The 18005-nt window shown below is 38.7% G+C and overlaps 1 protein-coding gene across 1 annotated transcript; it reads left to right on the top strand.

Annotated features, from left to right (window-relative positions):
* Window positions 1-73: 73 nt before the first annotated feature.
* On the top strand, window positions 74-17721 carry LOC142353527 (uncharacterized). The gene is made up of 6 exons (XM_075405786.1): window positions 74-240; window positions 10142-10477; window positions 12754-12938; window positions 13562-13846; window positions 16441-16675; window positions 17218-17721. The coding sequence occupies exons 1-6, from the start codon at window positions 189-191 to the stop codon at window positions 17277-17279; spliced, it is 1155 nt and encodes a 384-aa protein (XP_075261901.1). The 5' UTR covers window positions 74-188; the 3' UTR covers window positions 17280-17721.
* Window positions 17722-18005: the final 284 nt, after the last annotated feature.

The following is an 18005-nucleotide window of genomic DNA, read 5'->3' as shown; positions in this document are numbered from 1 at the left end:
CACACCCGACTAATTGGCATTTATTAATCCTGATGAGATAACTGGCTGATTAATTTTAAAATTAATCAACTCGAGTTAGCTCTTTTCATTTTTGTGATTAAAAACTAGCTATTCAGGTGTTCTTGTGAACAAAATTAGCTTACGCTTTTTGGACTTCAGCTTTGAACAAATAGAAAATATTTGTGATAATGTCGCGACTTTTACTGATATTGTCTGTAGCTGCTGTTTTCCTTTTCAAAGGTACAGTTTATTTTTCCTAAAATTTGACATCATTTCCACTATATTACTCGTAGACTATCAATTATCACAATGACACACCCCCCCCCCCCAAAAAAAATATCAACCTGTAAACTGCAAAATGAAAGGCAATTTTTTCACTTATTGTTTGCGAAGATTATTAAGCTATCAAATAACCATTAGGGTTAAAAAAAAGGTGTGAAATATCAAAAATAGATGGTCGCCTTGTACCCCATCAAGAACGTTGTAGTTCCGCTTTATTTACATAGAACTTTTTCTTCGCTACAATTATCTACCTCAAATTTTCTAAGGAGGTAACAGGGACACATTTTTTGATGAGATTATAAACTGACCACATTTTGATTAGCTTCTTTTTGGCGCCATGCAGATGTAAATTTTATTTTAATAAGTCTTCCTGATGGGTTCAGAAGAAATACTTTGAGAAATTAGAAACTTCCTATTTTAAGGGAGTCGAAATCAAATTAAGCAAACACCTTTTTTGCGACATGACGGCGGTTTCTTGTCGACAAAATTCTTCCCGTACTTGCCATCTTTCATAGCTAGAAGGATAAATATTACTATATATTCATGATATAAAGTAGTGGGTAAGGAATAAATAACTTTTCATTTTTTTGTTCAATTTAAGGACTTTCATTTGTCTCCGAAATTGCAACCTTTAGAAAATTCAGAATTACCCACAAAATTAATATGAACATTAGTTAAATTTCTGAATTCATTTATCAAACCAAATCAAACCGAATAAATTGGCCGCAAATAAAAACAACTGGAATTAACTAAGCGAAAATCAGTCATCTTTTTAAGAAAAATACAGATATGAAATTCTTAAAAAAATGTGACAATCAGATAGTTTGAGAAAATAAATCGGACATTTTTTTCGGGCTTTCTAAAAGCACGAGCAACCCCCTGGGCGGTTAAATCCATAATGTTTTTCTTTAAAAAAATTACAAAAAAATATATTAAAATTTCTAGAAAAAAGTACAAACGGCCAATTAGGGTCATTTGAAAACCTTCTGTACGTTTTATCGTAAAAAAAGTCTTTTACACTCTGCTTTGGCAAAGTTGGTAAAAATCATAGAATTATTATTGTTTAACTTTTTTTCCAGATTATGGGAATATGTATGCAAGGCCGGCTTTTTTACTGTAAATTTTTTTACGCAGAGGAGCAAAACAGAAATTAGATTCTGTATTACTAAGAGGCTACTTGTGATTTTTAACAAAAAAACTATTTTTATCGCAAGTTGAAAGGAGTAGGTTGAACAACTGAAATGAAGACAAGAAAATAAAAAAATGGAAAATATTGAGGGGTTCAGGGGGTTTCACTTATTTTGATAACAAAATTATTTTAAAATTGTTAATAAAGTGCAGTGACAACATTCATTTACTTTCCACAATTTTTAAATTTACAATTCTGTTAAAAAAAAGTAAAATGAAAATTAATTGCCAACTTCACAATAAAACAAGTATTCAACTGACAGGAAAAAAAGTAAGGAATTTACTTTACTTGTCAAGGGTTCTTTTTCTTCCTCGGAAAATGCTTTCTATTTTTTTCTTTTCTAGTTCCATATATTTCAGATATACCTAAAACAAGATAATTTAAACAATGTGGAAACTGGAAAAAATGAAGGCGCTATTTTTTTACCAGAGGAAAAAGAAGAACATTGATACTCCTTTTTTGAATTAGTTAAAATGTGCAGCAAACAAAGCCAACTATTTAATAATTGAGACCACATCAACGAAGAAGTTTTTGAGAAAAATGGAGATTTGTTTTTTATTTCTATCTTCTGTTGGGGTTGTTTCCGATGCTTGTATTTGCCAAATATCCATTGCTTGCTTCAAAAACTTACTCCTCACTTGTAATTAACTAGTGAATTTTACTCTTGTCATCTTCTGGCAGCTATCTCAATTTACAAAAACCCAATATCTTAAGTAAAAAAAATTGATTGAAAGTTAGTCTCAATCTGTTGACACAAAATTTCTGATCTTTTCCAATTTTGCACCCCAGTACGTTATGCCCCCACCCCCCAGTTAAAGAGTGCACTTACCACTACATAGAAAATTTTATTTAAAAATGTGTCGCGTGTAACGGCTGCTCTCCTTGTGTTTCACAAAGAAAGTTTTTGCAATATTTTGCTGAGTTATTCTTTAAGCCGTTTTCTGCGGCTGCTACGTTGAGTTCTGTGTGTTGCTTATTGTTATTTCCCCCTTTTCTCTTTTTTCTCACGTGACAAACTGTAACTAGAACTAGAACTATAACTATTAAAATGACTAAGACAACAGAAAGTGTTTTGTTTCTATTTTCCCCGCCTATGCAAGCTTGCTATTCCTTAAGCTCAGCTCCAACATCGCCGGCCCTGTTTTCCTTCGTGAAAACATCATCGTCAGTTGGTAGTACTGGAGCGAGCTTCACTACGGGCCTCTTGTAGTATCCATCTTTTGTTCGGAGTTTCGCTGATCGAATCACTCCGTCGGAACCTTCAAAGGTTTCGGTTATTCGACCCAGATTGTAATATCCACGTTTGTCACTGTCTTCCACTAACCACACAAGATCACCCTGCTGAAGACTTCTATCCGTTGTGGTCTGCCATTTCTTTCGACTATTCAACGTTGGCAAGTATTCTTTACGGAATCTGTCCCAGATGAGGTCTGCGTAAGCTTGTGTTTGTCGGAAGAGCTTTCTATGATCAACAAATTGCTCTGCACCTGATAGATACGGTAAACAAAGGTTCTTGTTGCCAAGTAGGAAATGGTTTGGAGTAATAGCTTCTAAATCGGTAGCATCAGAACTGACTTGTGTCAGCGGTCTAGCATTCAGCGTCTGTTCAACAAGACACATCGTGGTTGACAGAACGTCCTCCGTGACTGATCCATTGCCCAGCACTGCGTACATTGCCTTCTTGCAACTCCTAACCAGTCTTTCCCACACTCCTCCAAAGTGTGGTGATGCAGGTGGGTTGAACTTCCATCTGATACCTTGTTGAATCAGATGTTCTTCAATTCGCACCTTGTTCCATGCTGCTATATACTCTGCCAGTTCTTTTTCAGCTCCAACGAAGTTTGTCCCGTTATCGCTAATCATTTTGACCGGTTTGCCTCTTCGAGCAATGAATCGCATAATTGCGTTCAGACAACAATCAGTGTCTAGTTTTGGTGCAATCTCTATGTGTACCGCTCGTACAGTAAGGCATGTGAATAGACAGCACCAACGCTTTTCGTTTCTTCGACCAATCTTTACTGTGAATGGTCCGAAATAGTCTACGCCCACATTCGAGAACACTGTTGATGCCACTAGCCGTTCTTCAGGTAGATTTGCCATTACTGGTGCCTTTGTTTGGGCTTTTCCTTTTCGACATCTAATGCATTTGTTTTTGATCGATCTCAAAGCATTTCGTATGCCTAGGATCCAGAATTTTTGCTGGACTATGTTTCTGACATGTTCAGTACCTTCGTGGTGATTATTCTTATGTTCATTTTGCAAGAATAATTCAACTACATGATGCTTCCAATGTGACAGTATTGGATGCTTCGTTTCGAAGTTCAGATGACTTTTACCTATTCTGCCTTGAGCACGAATAAGTCCTTGCTGGTCTATGAATGGTGAAAACTGGAGGATTTTGCTGTTTTTTGGAATTTCCCTTTCAGCCTTGAGAGATTTCATCTCTTCAGTAAACTGTTCTTGCTGCAGTAGTCTGAATATGCTTGTTTGTGCATCCTCTCTTTCTTGAACACTTAGTGTTTTTGTTGCCGGTTTGTGTTTTTTGAATACACGCTGTATGTATGCCATTGTATTTACTAGTCGATTGTAATTGCTGAATCGTTCCCACTGAATCATCGGCTTCTTCTCTTCAACCTTAGCTGAGAAGACCATTTGGTCGTTTTGTTCGTCTGAAGCAAATGTTAAAGCCACTTGTTCAGGCCATTCGTTCTCTCGCTGCTTCAACCAGGCCGGCCCAGTGAGCCATTCACTTCTCTTGAGTTCGTCAACATCGATCGCTCGTGTCCCGATGTCAGCTGAATTGTTAATACCACTCACATGTTTCCACTGTGAAACATTAGTTGTATCCAAAATCTCAGCTACTCTGTTTGCAACAAACACCTGTTGCTTACGGTGGGAGCTATGAATCCATTGCAGAACAGTAGTGGAGTCTGTCCAAAAGTTACAACTTTGAATCTTCGATTCGTGTTCCTTCACTATCTGTTCTTTAAGTCTCACCGCCATCACTGCTGCTTGTAGTTCCAAGCGTGGTATGGAAAGGTGTCGCATTGGTGCAACTCTGCACTTTCCGATTACAAATGCTAAGTCTGCTGGGTATTCTTTGGGCTTTGAACGTAGGTATGCCACTGCGCACATTGTATCTTCAGATGCGTCGGCAAACACATGAAGTTCCCATTTGTCCTTGGCTGTGCTGAAGTATCTTCTATCAATGCTGGTTTCTGCTACTTCTGGAAGCTGTGCCTTCCACTTCAGAAACTCTTCTTCTTCGTTAGGTTCTACTGAGTTGTCCCAATGTTGTCCATTTTTGGTCCAGATGCTCTTCAGGAGTCGTCTCATATGGACACTGAATGGTGCAAACAGTCCAAGAGGATCAAACACTGAAGAAACTGGAGATAAGATCTTCCTTTGGGTGATTGGGGTCTCAACTTCTTTGCTTGTACCTCTACAAACCTGTAGACTATCATCGGTAATCGTCCACTGAAGCCCAAGCACTGATGACCCTTCCTGGCTGGGTTCTACTTAACCTGCTTTGTTTTGCTGATTGATCTTAAGTCCTTTGGGATTGCGTTGGTTACCACGTTGCTGTTGGTGATCCACTTCTTCAGTTCAAATCCATGTTTTGAGAGAAGAGGTTGCAGTTGTTTGAAAACCTTGATTGCTTCTTCAGGTGTTTCGATTGACTTGATGAGATCGTCCATGTAGAAGTTGTTTTGGATTGTTTTTGCTGCAATTGGGAACTCGTCCTCGTTATCGATGGCTACTCGCTTCAGAGCGTAGTTGGCACATGTTGGTGAACTCTTTGCTCCAAAAACATGACGTTGATACTCGTATATTTGCACAGGTTCGTTCATTGTTGGTCGCCACAAAAATCTCAAGCAGCTTTTATCCCGTTCAGGAACTTGCACTTGCAGAAACATTGATTCAATATCTGCGGTTAGGGCAAATGGTCCTTCTCGAAATCTGAATATTGTTCCGATCAATCCGTGTAGTAGATCGGGTCCGGCTAACAACTTGTCATTTAGGCATATATCCTTGTATTTTGCTGCAGCGTTGCAAACGCGGCGAACTTTACCCGGTTTGTTGGGGTTTAGTACTGGATGGTGTGGCAAATACCATTCCTTTCCGAAAGTGCCTTTGACTTCCGATTTGCCAAGGATCTTCACAAATCCTTTTTCAACATCTGTATCAATTGACTGTTGATACAATTCTTTTAAGTTTGGGTCTCGTTGGAATCTTCGTTCCAGTGAGTAGAGCTGACCAAGGGCCGAGCCGTAGTTGTTTGGGAGATTGGGTTCTGGTTCACTCCAGAGCATGCCCACTTCGTACCGCTCGCCTGTAAACTTTGTCGTGCTCTCTAGAAATTTCTGAGCTTGCTGCTCTTTCTTTGATTGACTTACAACATTTATTTTGGAAGCATAGGTTTCTATGTCCCACCATGATTGGATATTTTCTGCCACTTTCACATCTTCTGTGGAGGCGAAATGACAAACATTTTGACTTTTCTTGCCTGTCATGGGACCACTGACTACCCATCCTAATTCTGTTAAGACGGCGAAAGGCTCACTTCGTGTTCCAATCTTATAGTCCAATGGACGTTGAATTTCGTAGGCATCTTGTCCAAGTATGATGCCTACTTCCATCAGGTTGAATGTTCTGTTTGTGAGAACATTCAGATGTCTGAATTTGGTCTTCAGTTCCTTGTAATCATATGTTGTGTTTCCCAACGAGATTGATGGGTGTGCAAACGCTTCAATCGAATGCACCTTTGAATGTAGTCCCTTTATTGTGATAGGAACCTTCTCTGTCCTCAAATCTTGCGTCCCATGTATGCCAGCTATGTTCAAGGTAACGTCCGTGCCTTTGGCTTGTAGTTGATCCTTGACACTTTGATCGATGAATGATACTGTTGACCCACTATCGAGGAAAGCGTAGGTAGTCAACCTGTTACCACCGCTCTGAACCGATACCGGAACTATTTGAAGAAAACTAGTAACTTGGTTACTCTGGTTGATTGTTGCTGCGCTTACATTAACTGCGTGACTACCCTCGTCCATTTGGTTCTCTGAGTGTAGCAGTCTGTTGTGCTTTTTGGTACATCCATTTATACCGCACGGGTGGACTTTACAATCTTTGATTGCATGCCCTTTCCCCAGACATCCATAGCATAAGCGTTCTTTTCTCACTGCTGCATAGCGATCGGTGACATTCATATTCTTAAATGTTTGACAGTTCCATATTTTATGAGTGCCATCCGCTAGTGGGCAGTTGTTGTTTTGCATTTGCTTCGTTTCGCTCGCATTCGAACTCGCAGTAACGTTTGACGATTTTGAGAATCGTTTTTCCTTGTTAGCGTTTGGTCGATCATCTTCCTTCCGTTCGCTCTTGGTTGATGGCATTCCTTCATGGACAAAAGCCATTCGAGCTAACCATTTTTCAAGGAGAGTGAGATCGGGTCTACCTTCTTGACACTCGTCAACGAAGAAGAACCACTTTTCTTTCAAATTTGGGGGCAGTTTTTCAATTGCCACTTGCAGTGTTGAACTTGATTGCAGGTCGCCCTCATAGTTGTATTGCTTCAGTACATTAACTAGGTTGCTGATTGTTATTGAGTAATTAATTATAGCCGTTGAGTCGTGCATTCGAATTGGTTGTTGTTTGCGCAACATGTTAAGCTGAGCGTCGACAATTAGGTAAGGTCGCCCAAACTTCCGTCCCAGGAGTTCCCACGCTTGAGCGTAGAATTCTCCCGAATAGCCCATTCCTGATATAGCTGACTTTGCTTTACCTGTCAACAAAGTTTTCAAGTGGCTCATTTTCTCTGAGTCGGGTATATCGCGATGGTGAACCGTTGCTTTGAACATGTTCGACCACTCCGGCCACTCTAGGGGATTTCCATCGAATGAACTCAACTTCAACTTAGGTAGCTGACTGCTACTGCTTGGTTTATTGCGCTTAAACTTGTCTTGTTCCCGGGCTGCGCTGGCACGCTCTGCACTTGGTGACCGTGACTTAAGTACACCTTCGCGATTGAAGCTTACCCTGGGATAATTGTTGTCGATCCTGGTTTTCGCACGCTCGAAACTATAATCGTGCAAGTTGGAGAATTTATTCGAGTTATCGAGCCAACCGGAAACATCTTTATTCTGCGGGGTTTTCCAGTTGAATGGTGATCTACTTCGCATACTAGGGGATGCACTATCATCAGAATCTGATGCTCTTGCGTCAAGAGCTTCTTTCTCGTATTCCAGTTTCAGTGCACCTTCTTCTTCAAAAAGTTGCATCTCCATTTCAAGCTCCTTCCTTTTCAATTCGGATTCAATTTTCTTCAACCTCATTTTTGATGCAAAGTCTTTCTCTAGAGTCGCAAGCTTTTCTGCTTTTTTAGCTCGTTTATCAGAGGAGGCCTTTGAATCATTGTCCCTGTTTGGGTTTCCATGTTCAGCAGTTTGTTGAGAAACTCCCACAACAGACTGTGAAGAATTAGCGGCAGTTGGTTCTGCATCGCTTGTCAATTGTGCGGTTTGATTCTGTTGATCCGTCATGTTTGTTTCTCCGTGAATGTATGGTAACCAATCTGCGTTTAATGTTTGCAAGAAATTTAGTCGGTCGGCTTCGTAACGTTCAAACAATTCAGAATCACGAAAAAAATCTGCTCGCTTTTGGTTAAGAATGCAAAGAGAGTCGTCAAGTTTCAGCACCTGTTTATAGATGGTCTTGAGTTTGCTTGATCTATCGTTGTTTCTGATTAGTTCCTGGCCTTCCTGAATTTTTGCTTTGATTTGTTTTTCGGAGTTGCTAATCTGTCTAAGCAAAATGTCCTGACTCTGTGACGGAGTCACTGCGTTTGTACTTTGGGACTGCAGCTTGAATATCTACAGTACCTTTTGTTTAATTGCTTTAATTAAGCCTTGCTATTCAACTTCTAATGCACTTTGCCTAATTGGCTTTGCGTTGTTGAATTGCTCGTTGAGTTTTGTTCTCGTTCGTCGATGACTTCGTCACTTCGACTGTTGGGTTGGACAGCAGTTTATTCCACTGTCCGGGTCGGCGGACCAAATGTAACGGCTGCTCTCCTCGTGTTTCACAAAGAAAGTTTTTGCAATATTTTGCTGAGTTATTCTTTAAGCCGTTTTCTGCGGCTGCTACGTTGAGTTCTGTGTGTTGCTTATTGTTATTTCCCGCTTTTCTCTTTTTTCTCACGTGACAAACTGTAACTAGAACTAGAACTATAACTATTAAAATGACTAAGACAACAGAAAGTGTTTTGTTTCTATTTTCCCCGCCTATGCAAGCTTGCTATTCCTTAAGCTCAGCTCCAACATCGCGTGCGTCTGGGGGGCAAATAATATGCGCCCACTAAGCGGGGAGGGGGGCACAAACGCAAAAGATCGCAAAATTTTTTTCTGCTTGTGGAAATGTGGTAGATAGTACCAGTGTACAAAACCCTCGGGTTATCCTTAGTGGTAAGTATTCATATAAATTATGCAACCTTCTCAATAAGAACTGTATTAAATTACATACAGTATTAGAATACATGCTCTTCTGTTCTTTTTTTAATTTCTTCTATCTGTTACCCAAACAGACGGAAATTCAAACTGTCCGTTTATTCTCTTTTCCCTATCAGAGCCAATTTGACAGTAGGTCATTGCGCAATATTCCCATACTTACTTCAAATGTAATCGTTTACAAGGATCTTTTCCGTTTGTGAACCCAACCCCCCCAACCCCCCCCCCCCCCCCCGCCACCAGTATTTTATGTACCTCCCAGTTACAGAGCACGTTTCATTAAATAGTAATTCATTATGTTAACGTATAGGACGTGCGTCTAGGGGTGCAAATAATATGCACCCACTAATCTGGGGCAGGGGGCACAAACGGAAAAAAAAACATTTACCATACGCTCAGAACAGAAATTCTTAGAGTGCACACCCTGTCGACTTTATCTCCCAGAAGAGCTTGCAAGATAGCCTTTATCGCAAATACAAAAACTAGCTGAACAAGTTTGAGCATGATCGAGCATATTACGAAAAGAGTGTATGCCGCAAGCAATTTATAACCAAATACGTGCAGTCAAGCTAGTCATGAGGATTATTCTGAAATATTTTTGTTGGTATTGAATACCGGATAGTGCCCGTTGCACGATCAAAAAGAGTTTCACGATTAAATAAGATCGTATAAAGAGTTGTCTAAATAAAAGAACTTGAATTTTTACGATATTAAAAAAAGGATGTGGTTTTCCCTTTGTGCCCCACAGCTAAGCAACCCTATTATTTGCAAACCCCCCCCCCCCCCCCCCCTAGATGCACCCTCTCCAAACTTTTACATAATGAGTTACTGGATCTTTTCTGCTCGTGCCCCCCCCCCCCGTACCTTATGCACCCCCAGTTACAGAGCATATATGTCATTACATAGTAAATCGCCATGTAAAAATGTAGGCACGTGCGCAAATACTATGCACCCAGTAAGCTGGGGGGGGGGGCACAAACAAAAAAGATCCGATTTACTATCTAATGACGCGTGCTCTCTACCTGGGGAAGCATAAATTACTAGGGGGGGGGGGGGGGGGCACAAACGGAAAAGATCCAAAAAGCTGATTTTTTTGTTTTTTGTCCGAATGTAAAATGTAAAATAATCAAAAGTAAAGAACATTAACATTTTGACATTATTTTAGTGTCACTTTGTCAAAGTAACGGCTTTCTGTCAATCACAAATGACGGGAGTGTAACTGCAAATACAATCTCAGGAGTTGTCGTAACTGTCCAAGATAATGGCGGTGACATGGTAGCCGGAACTCTGAACACCGAGGCTGTCATCTACCCAATGGATGCCGTGAAAGTGACTAACAATCCACAATTCCCTGGAGACACTGAGACCATCCAGTTCAGTGGATTGCGCCCTGGAACTGTGTACTACCTTAACGTGTTTAGTGCAACAGTAACCAACACAGCCGGAAGCTCCCTGCAGCCTACTCCACCCACCGATCCTCTCATCAGGCTGTACATAACAAGTATGAATACTTTTTTATTATCCCGTACCTAACTCTAAAGCAACCCGGGTCGAGGTGTCACCGCTAAAAATCGCTAAAAGATGTAAGATTTGTGGTGAATTTGAGTAAAAGTGTAAGATTTGCTTTCAATGCGATGAATGCGGTGAAAAAAAAAATTTTAAGCGGTGAATTTTTTTTCAGCGCTTAAGCGGTGAAAGATAATTTTTCACCGCTACAATCAGGATGTGGTGAAAAAAAATTCACCGCTACCAGCAGAATGCGGTGAAAAAAGATTTTCACCGCTACCAGCAGAATGTGGTGAAAAAAATTCACCGCTACCAGCAGAATGCGGTGAAAAATAATTTTTCACCGCTAAAATTGCAAATCTTACAAATATTCACCGCGCTAATTTCAACGCTTATCTTATATTCACAGGAAATATCATTCAAGTTAGTGACAGCTGGGGCAGAGGATTACGAAGTTGGTGAAACGCATGAGGTAGAGGTTCGAACCCTTGTACGGCAGTTTCTTATTTGTAAGATTTCCGGTTAATGCGGTGAACAAAATTTTTAACCGCAAAATTCAACGCAATTCTTACAAAAATTCACTGCTTTCGGCGCATTCAACGGTAAAAGATGCGGGCGCTTTGCGGTGAAAAAAGTTTTTTTCACCGCTATTCACCGCTAATCTTACATTATTTTTTGACAAAACCTCGACCCGGGAAAATTCAGTACTGAGTCAGAGTCTGATTCAGGTCACATTTTGCACTGAATTTGTCTGGTTCAGAGCTAATCCAGTGATTAATTCTGAATTATCTTTCGATTCAGAAGAATACTGAATATTTTGTCTGAATTTTGCTCTGATTCAGGAAAAATTCAGAAACCACTTCTCAGTTTGTTGTGAAATCCTTCTGAACCAGTACTAATTTTGTCATCGTTCCAATGGTGAAAATAAGCAATTCGACGCTAAAAACCGCAAACCTTGAAAAATTGACCACATTTGTTTTCCATAACGTTTATTGAATCTGATTTAAGTTCACAATAAATATCATGAGTAGGTAGGGGGTTGGGAATGATGGAACAATGTTGAAACTCGTACTCATCGCTTTGGATACTTCTCCGTTTTTCCAGACCAAAATCTCTCGATTTCCTGGCTAATTTCGAAGTTTTAATCTATGCCCACTTTTGAATAAGACTTGCCCATCTATATGCAAGTCTTGGCCAAGACGTGCACGTCCAATTAAACACAAAGCGTAGACATGCATTTAAACGTGTACGTCTTAGCCAATACTTGCATTTAGACTTGCACATCTCGACTAAGAGTAGCCTTGAGACTCGCAAGTGTAAAAAGTGACGAGATCATAGCTCTGAATCAGTACTGATATAAGACTTGCAATTAGGCGCGCCCAGTGCATATAATGGCTGAGATTTACTTTCGATACCCAAACTTGCATCTGAGTTTGCAACATTAGAGCTAATTGCTTTTTTAAGCTTTTCACAGTAGCGCAGTAAGGCATTTTACGGGCCCGAAAACTCGATAAAAATTACTCGCGAGCACGGTTTAAACTGCCGAAAGACAGCAGTAACAGAAGTTAAGACACTCACGTACACATTTTAAACTGGAGAAAGTCTGCAGTGCCAGAATTTAAAATGCCAGAAGTTTCTTTTTAGCAAAAAGTTTAGTTTCATTGATTTTCGTCGTTTTAAAACGTGCGCGTTTCGTGTTTCAAGCATGTTTAAGTGACTCTGCAGAAGTCATTTCGAAATTGGCTTTTCCGTTTGTGCCCCCCTATCTTAGTGGGAGCATATTATTTGCACCCCCCGAGACGCACGTGCCATATTTTTAAAAAATGATTTACTAAGTATATGCACGTGCTCTGTGAATGGGGGCGCATAACGTACTGGGGGGGGGGGGCACAAACGGAAAAGGTCCCAATTTCAAAGTTACTTCTGCAGAGGCACTTAACAATGCTTAAAACAGGAAATCGCACGTTTTAAAATGACGAAAGTTAACGAAATTCAACTTCTGGCTAAATAGCAACTTCTGGCATTTTAACTTCTGGAACTGCAGACTTTCGGAATTTTAAAATGTGCACGTGAGTGTTTTAAGCAAGGTTATGTTACTCTGCATAAGTCACTTCTAAATTATGGCTTAATATCTCGATTCGCTTCGCGGTTCTCGATAAACACCAGAAGTTCTCATTGAATTCAAGCAGAGTCACGTTACCTATACGTACAAAACAGCCGCTTAATCAGCCACTATCGACTACATTGAGTTCCATTGTGTTTTTCTGTTAGATTTGGCGGCTGCCTCACTAACAGATATGAAAGTGTTGTCCAAGAACGGGACGGATAACCTAGTGTGTGTTCTGTGGGCGAAGTCTAAAGCCGTCACCAGTTACAACAAAGTTTTCCTGACTCTTCAGGAAGACACCAATGTCAGTCCTATCACAATCCAGAGGGAAATTGACGTCATGAGTGGTGTAAGTAGCAACTTATTAACCTAATTTGATAACCATAAAACGTATACAATATACGGATTTTTGTCCGTTTGTGTCCCCCAGTACGTTATGCCCCCCCCCCCCCCCCGTTACAGAGCACGTGCCATTACATAGAAAATCATCATGTAAAAAAATGACTCGTGCGTCTGGGGGGTATACCCACTAAGCTGTGGTGGGGGGGGGGGGCACAAACGGAAAAGATCCCAATATACAATATACAATTGTGTGGAAAATATGATATTTCAATTTTAAAACATGTAAATTATTTGAAGTACGGCTAAATTTTACTTCTGTTATTCCGACCACTGATCGGCTATATAGATTTAGTTATCTTCTGAAAAAACTTATTTATGAAAAGAAATAGGCTCCTCATATTCCTATATATGAAACCAAATCAGTTCCAATTATTTCCGTCTATCAAAAAAAAGCTTCTCTCGGCTAGTTTTGGTTGTAAGATAGCCATCATTTTTGGAGTAGGATATTTTCAATACCATAATCAAATAAATAGTTTGAAATGGACTCAAACCTCGACACGATCCTTAAGCCACGCTTGTTAAATTTTTCTTATTTCAATTAAGTGCAATTAATTTTCAGCTCTATTTTAGCAAGAGGCAGGCGTCCAGTGTTTCAACGTCTCAGATTTCAACTCCAATGACAACTTTGTCTTGAAGCTCAAGTTCCAACAACATTGGTCGGATTTACTCTTCAGAGAAAGCAGCGAAGTGACCACTCCTGCCCAGGATTTTGATGAAGATATGATTGACCTCAACATCACAAATTTGGAAAACTGTTGTCTGGACAAAATGACGGACACTTTCAAATGTCAGTTGAAAATCGATACTTACGAGAATGTTGGAACCCTCGACATGTACATCACCTATGATTACCAGGTATGTATGTAATCAAAAGAGGGGAAAAAACAGGGTTGACGACCATAAATAAAAGAAACTTGGCAATCATAAAGCGCCATAAAAAGAATGTGTTTAATTAAAGATTATGAAATAAAACTAAGCCCCGTTTTTTTTAATCTATTACTCTATCAATTTTAAGGCTCTGCAGAGGAAAGAAAGGTAGGAACATTGTGTAACCTCATTTTTTGCCTGTTTTCAAAACGTCGACCTCTCAACTGAAGTCTATAGTACTCAACGTTCCAGTTGTTTTTCTTAGAAGCAAAAATGCGACCTATATTTTTTCTTGTTAGTTACTTGAACAGCAGAAAAGAATGGCTATGAAATTACCCACATTTTTCCACATTTGAACTATGTCTGGCCAAAATTTTAGAAGATAGTTATTTCGGAGTCAGTTTCAAAGGTTACAACAGATTTAAAAAAAAACATTCCAAACCTTGAACTTGTTATTGTCCAAAATTGAAACAATTCGGGTAAACAAATTTAAATCTACAAATGAACCAATGTGACCTAACAGATAAAAGATTAAACAGCTGTCCGTCGTTTACAGTTGACAATGAAAAATTGAGCCTCAGAAAACGAAATGTTTTTCCGAGCAGTGTTATCTATTCCACAGTAAAACACCGGTTTATCGGAGGTATTCGTTAGGCAAAGTAATTTAAAAACAGTTCTATTGAGCAAAAACAGGGTACATATATTAGCGTAATCAACAAACACTCCCGAGCTATTTTAAGGAACTGAAAATTTTTTACTCAAAACTAATTGTTTGCTAGGTTTGTTTGAACTAAATAATAAAATATTGACCGTAATTTTTTTTGTTACGACGGCAGCTGCCCAGCAAAGACCATTAGCCTGAAATTCAATGTTTCCGAGTAAATAAGCGAAGATTATCCAATCAGAATCGAGCAATTCTAAGAGCTTAAAATAACAATAAAATACGTTCCAATATACGTAGAAAACTCAGAAAAAGTTCGTTTAATTTTAAGTAAATATAACCATGATATGTACGGATTAAGGTGGTTTTTGGCTTAATATTTGTAGGTTCTCTGGAAGATTGTTGACCGATTATGAACTGATTTTGACGTCAATAGGATCAGACAAATAACAAGAAAAAGAGCATCAGAAAAATACTTTGCCGTCTAAACCACTTGTTGATTTGATCGCAACAATGCTTATGTAATATCTCAGTTTGTGGTATATCAAGCTAACAATGTTGCTACTTCAGCATAGTCTTGGTGCAACGGTAGCATGCCTGGCCGCGGTTCTGGAGATAGTAGGTTCGAGTCCTCTAAGATCTGAACGTTTAGCAGTATATGGAGTTAGCTAATACCAGTTGGGTTGCTACAATTGGTAGAGCTTAGATAAGTGGCTTGACCTTGTGTTGTGTACCCTTAGTTGAGTTGGCAATTGAGTTGTGTGGAACCAACCCATTTGAGAAGGGAGTAGTGTGTAAAAACCCAGTTTGTGGTATATCAAGCTAAGTTGATACTCCAGCAGAGCTTTGATGCAACGGTACCATGCCTGACCGCGGTTCTGGAGATAGTAGGTTCGAGTCCTCAAAGCTCTAAATCTTCAGCAGTATATGGAGTTAACTAACACCGCAGTTGGGTTGTCACACTTATACGTCAGCCACTTGAATGTTAACATTGACTATTATGATTGTTTGCTATATAATACGAAAAAAGAATGAATAGGAAGTTCCGAAAGAGTGTATTCACCTTTATCATTCAAGAAAGTATATGGCCAAAAAATTTTGAGCTTCAGCTTTGCGAGAGAATTGGAATTAAAATACTCTTTCACAAAAGTTGTTTGTTCCGTTATCAGTTCCTTAAAAAAGATGCAAAAATTTATAGAACATTTTTTGGTTGATCGTGTTAGTATAAACATGACGCAGTATCAGGTACGTGCTAATTTTTTATCAGTTATCAGTTATGACAAACGGACGACTGGATTTTGTAAACTATATTTTTTGAAGATTTAAATTTTCTAAAATCAAAATGTATTATTGGCTGTAATTCGCACAGGAAGTGTTGCAGCTTAAAACAACCATTTTTTTTCACGGGGACATGATTGGAAAGCTCCAGAAAGTAAGGGAAAAAATTTCACTAACTAATTATATAGAAAATTTGGATGACTTTTTTTCAAGATTTGCAGCCAAAACACTAGCTGTAGCCATTACTAAACTTGTTTGTCATTTCTAAATTGCTGCGGCTAATTTGAAGAGAGTTAACTTAGTTATTAAACTATAAAAATCAATTGATCTCATTACTTTGCTATATCAAATTTCTTCAGACACAAAACCTGCTTTCACAATTTGAGTATATAAAAATGAATTCCTGTCCCTACTAGTCTTAAAAAAGTTTTTGATTACCCATAAGAAGACTGAGACAACTTAAAAATCCTATCTTTGATTCAGAATTTGAGATAAAAGACCCGTTTAATATACCATTTACAATACCCAGCCGTTCTTTTGAACATTATGGATGAAAATTTTAGAATCATCTGCAAAACAATTAGCTGGGCCATTAGAACATGCTACCATTGTTTGCACAGAACAAGCGAGCCTTCTGGTTTAGGTTACCTATATGGACGATGATGATGAGGAAACAATAACCGGATCTGTGACATCCAGTGGATGCGAGAACGACGATAACAGCAGCAGACGTACCTGTTACTTCTGGATCAGTGGACTGAGGAAGGGAGATTATAAAGTTGCAATGACTGGTGCATGTGCTTATATGGGTGGTGGCACCTGTGCCTCTTTCAGTGGGCTAGGATTCGAAATCGAGTTCACTTCGGCAGCTATGGCTGGTATGTATATTGCTCGATCCTAGTCATTTCTGGCTCCGTTAATAAGCCCGGGTCGAGGTTTCGCCCGGAAATCATGTAAGAAATAGCGAAATAGCGTTAAAAGTAGATAATTTTTACCGCAAAATATTTGCAATTTTTAGCACAGAATGAGTCAAAAGTAAAAGTTTGTGGTAAAGTTTAGTAAGAATTGAAATTTTCGGTGTTGAAAGTAGTTTGACCGTATTCAGCTCCTCAGCGTCTACCGGTACGTGATTTTTATTTAATTTTGTCTAATTCCAAAAATAAATTAAGAAAACACAGATGCTTAAATATCTACTTAATGCTTAAATATCTATTTAATTGCTTAATTATCTAATTTTTCCAATAAATTGATTGTACTTAAATATGTAAATATAGTAAATAAATCTCAATAATTAATGTGAGTTAGGGAGGCCGTTACAAATGCCTCTTTGGTCTTGGTTTGAGAGCAATTAAATATAAATCAATTCCCCTCTTTATTTTTGCCCAAAAAACTCGGTTACAATTATGATTGATTGTTTCAGTTAAATCTGTCGGATTTCTGGCGGCTGTGATAATGGCATTCGTTTCGAAGCACCTCTTCTAAACGATCTACATACACATAAACAAAAACAAATAAAGAAAACAAAAACAAAGACTTCACTTAACTTTGGCCGACTTTAAACTGCTGATATTTACAAATGACAACTTGACTTTGTGCTGATAGAAAAAAACTGTGACTGAAACTTGACTGACTACCAAATGACGATTCCACAACGGATGATGCGATCGAATTCAAACCCTCTAGGATACTTAAATACTTATTAAGAAAGATTTATACGCATGCTACAAATTTGTTCTCCGATTAAATTGAGTTAAACTTAAAAAACGACACCAACTATTACAAATCGATAAATCGATACATTGACTTGAAGAACAATGCTTGATTTGCAAAACAGAGATTACCACTATCGCTTTTGTAAAGAATGCACCACAAATTTTGAATTATGAAATTGAATTATCAATGAATTATAAGTTAAACAACCTGATTTTTTTATTTAATAATCAAAACGGGTTGCCGTTTGGTGTCCATTCAAAATATTTATCATAATTTCAATAACTCGATTTTTCTGCACAAACATAGCTTTTCTCGATTGGTCAAAATTACAATTTTATACATTTTTCTGGGAAGCGAGGTTGCAAATTGTCGTAGAAAATTATTCAGAATCGAAAATTCTTTCGATCAATTATGAAGCCAACATGCAAGAAAATAAGCTTCAAATAATATTCTATTGATATGGTGAATGCAATCAATTTCATGAAATGTGATTAT

This window comes from Convolutriloba macropyga, chromosome 14 (genome assembly GCF_964194025.1).
Source record: "Convolutriloba macropyga chromosome 14, txConMacr16.3, whole genome shotgun sequence".
NCBI lineage: Eukaryota > Metazoa > Xenacoelomorpha > Acoela > Convolutidae > Convolutriloba > Convolutriloba macropyga.
This window is presented reverse-complemented; position numbering and strand designations above follow the sequence as displayed.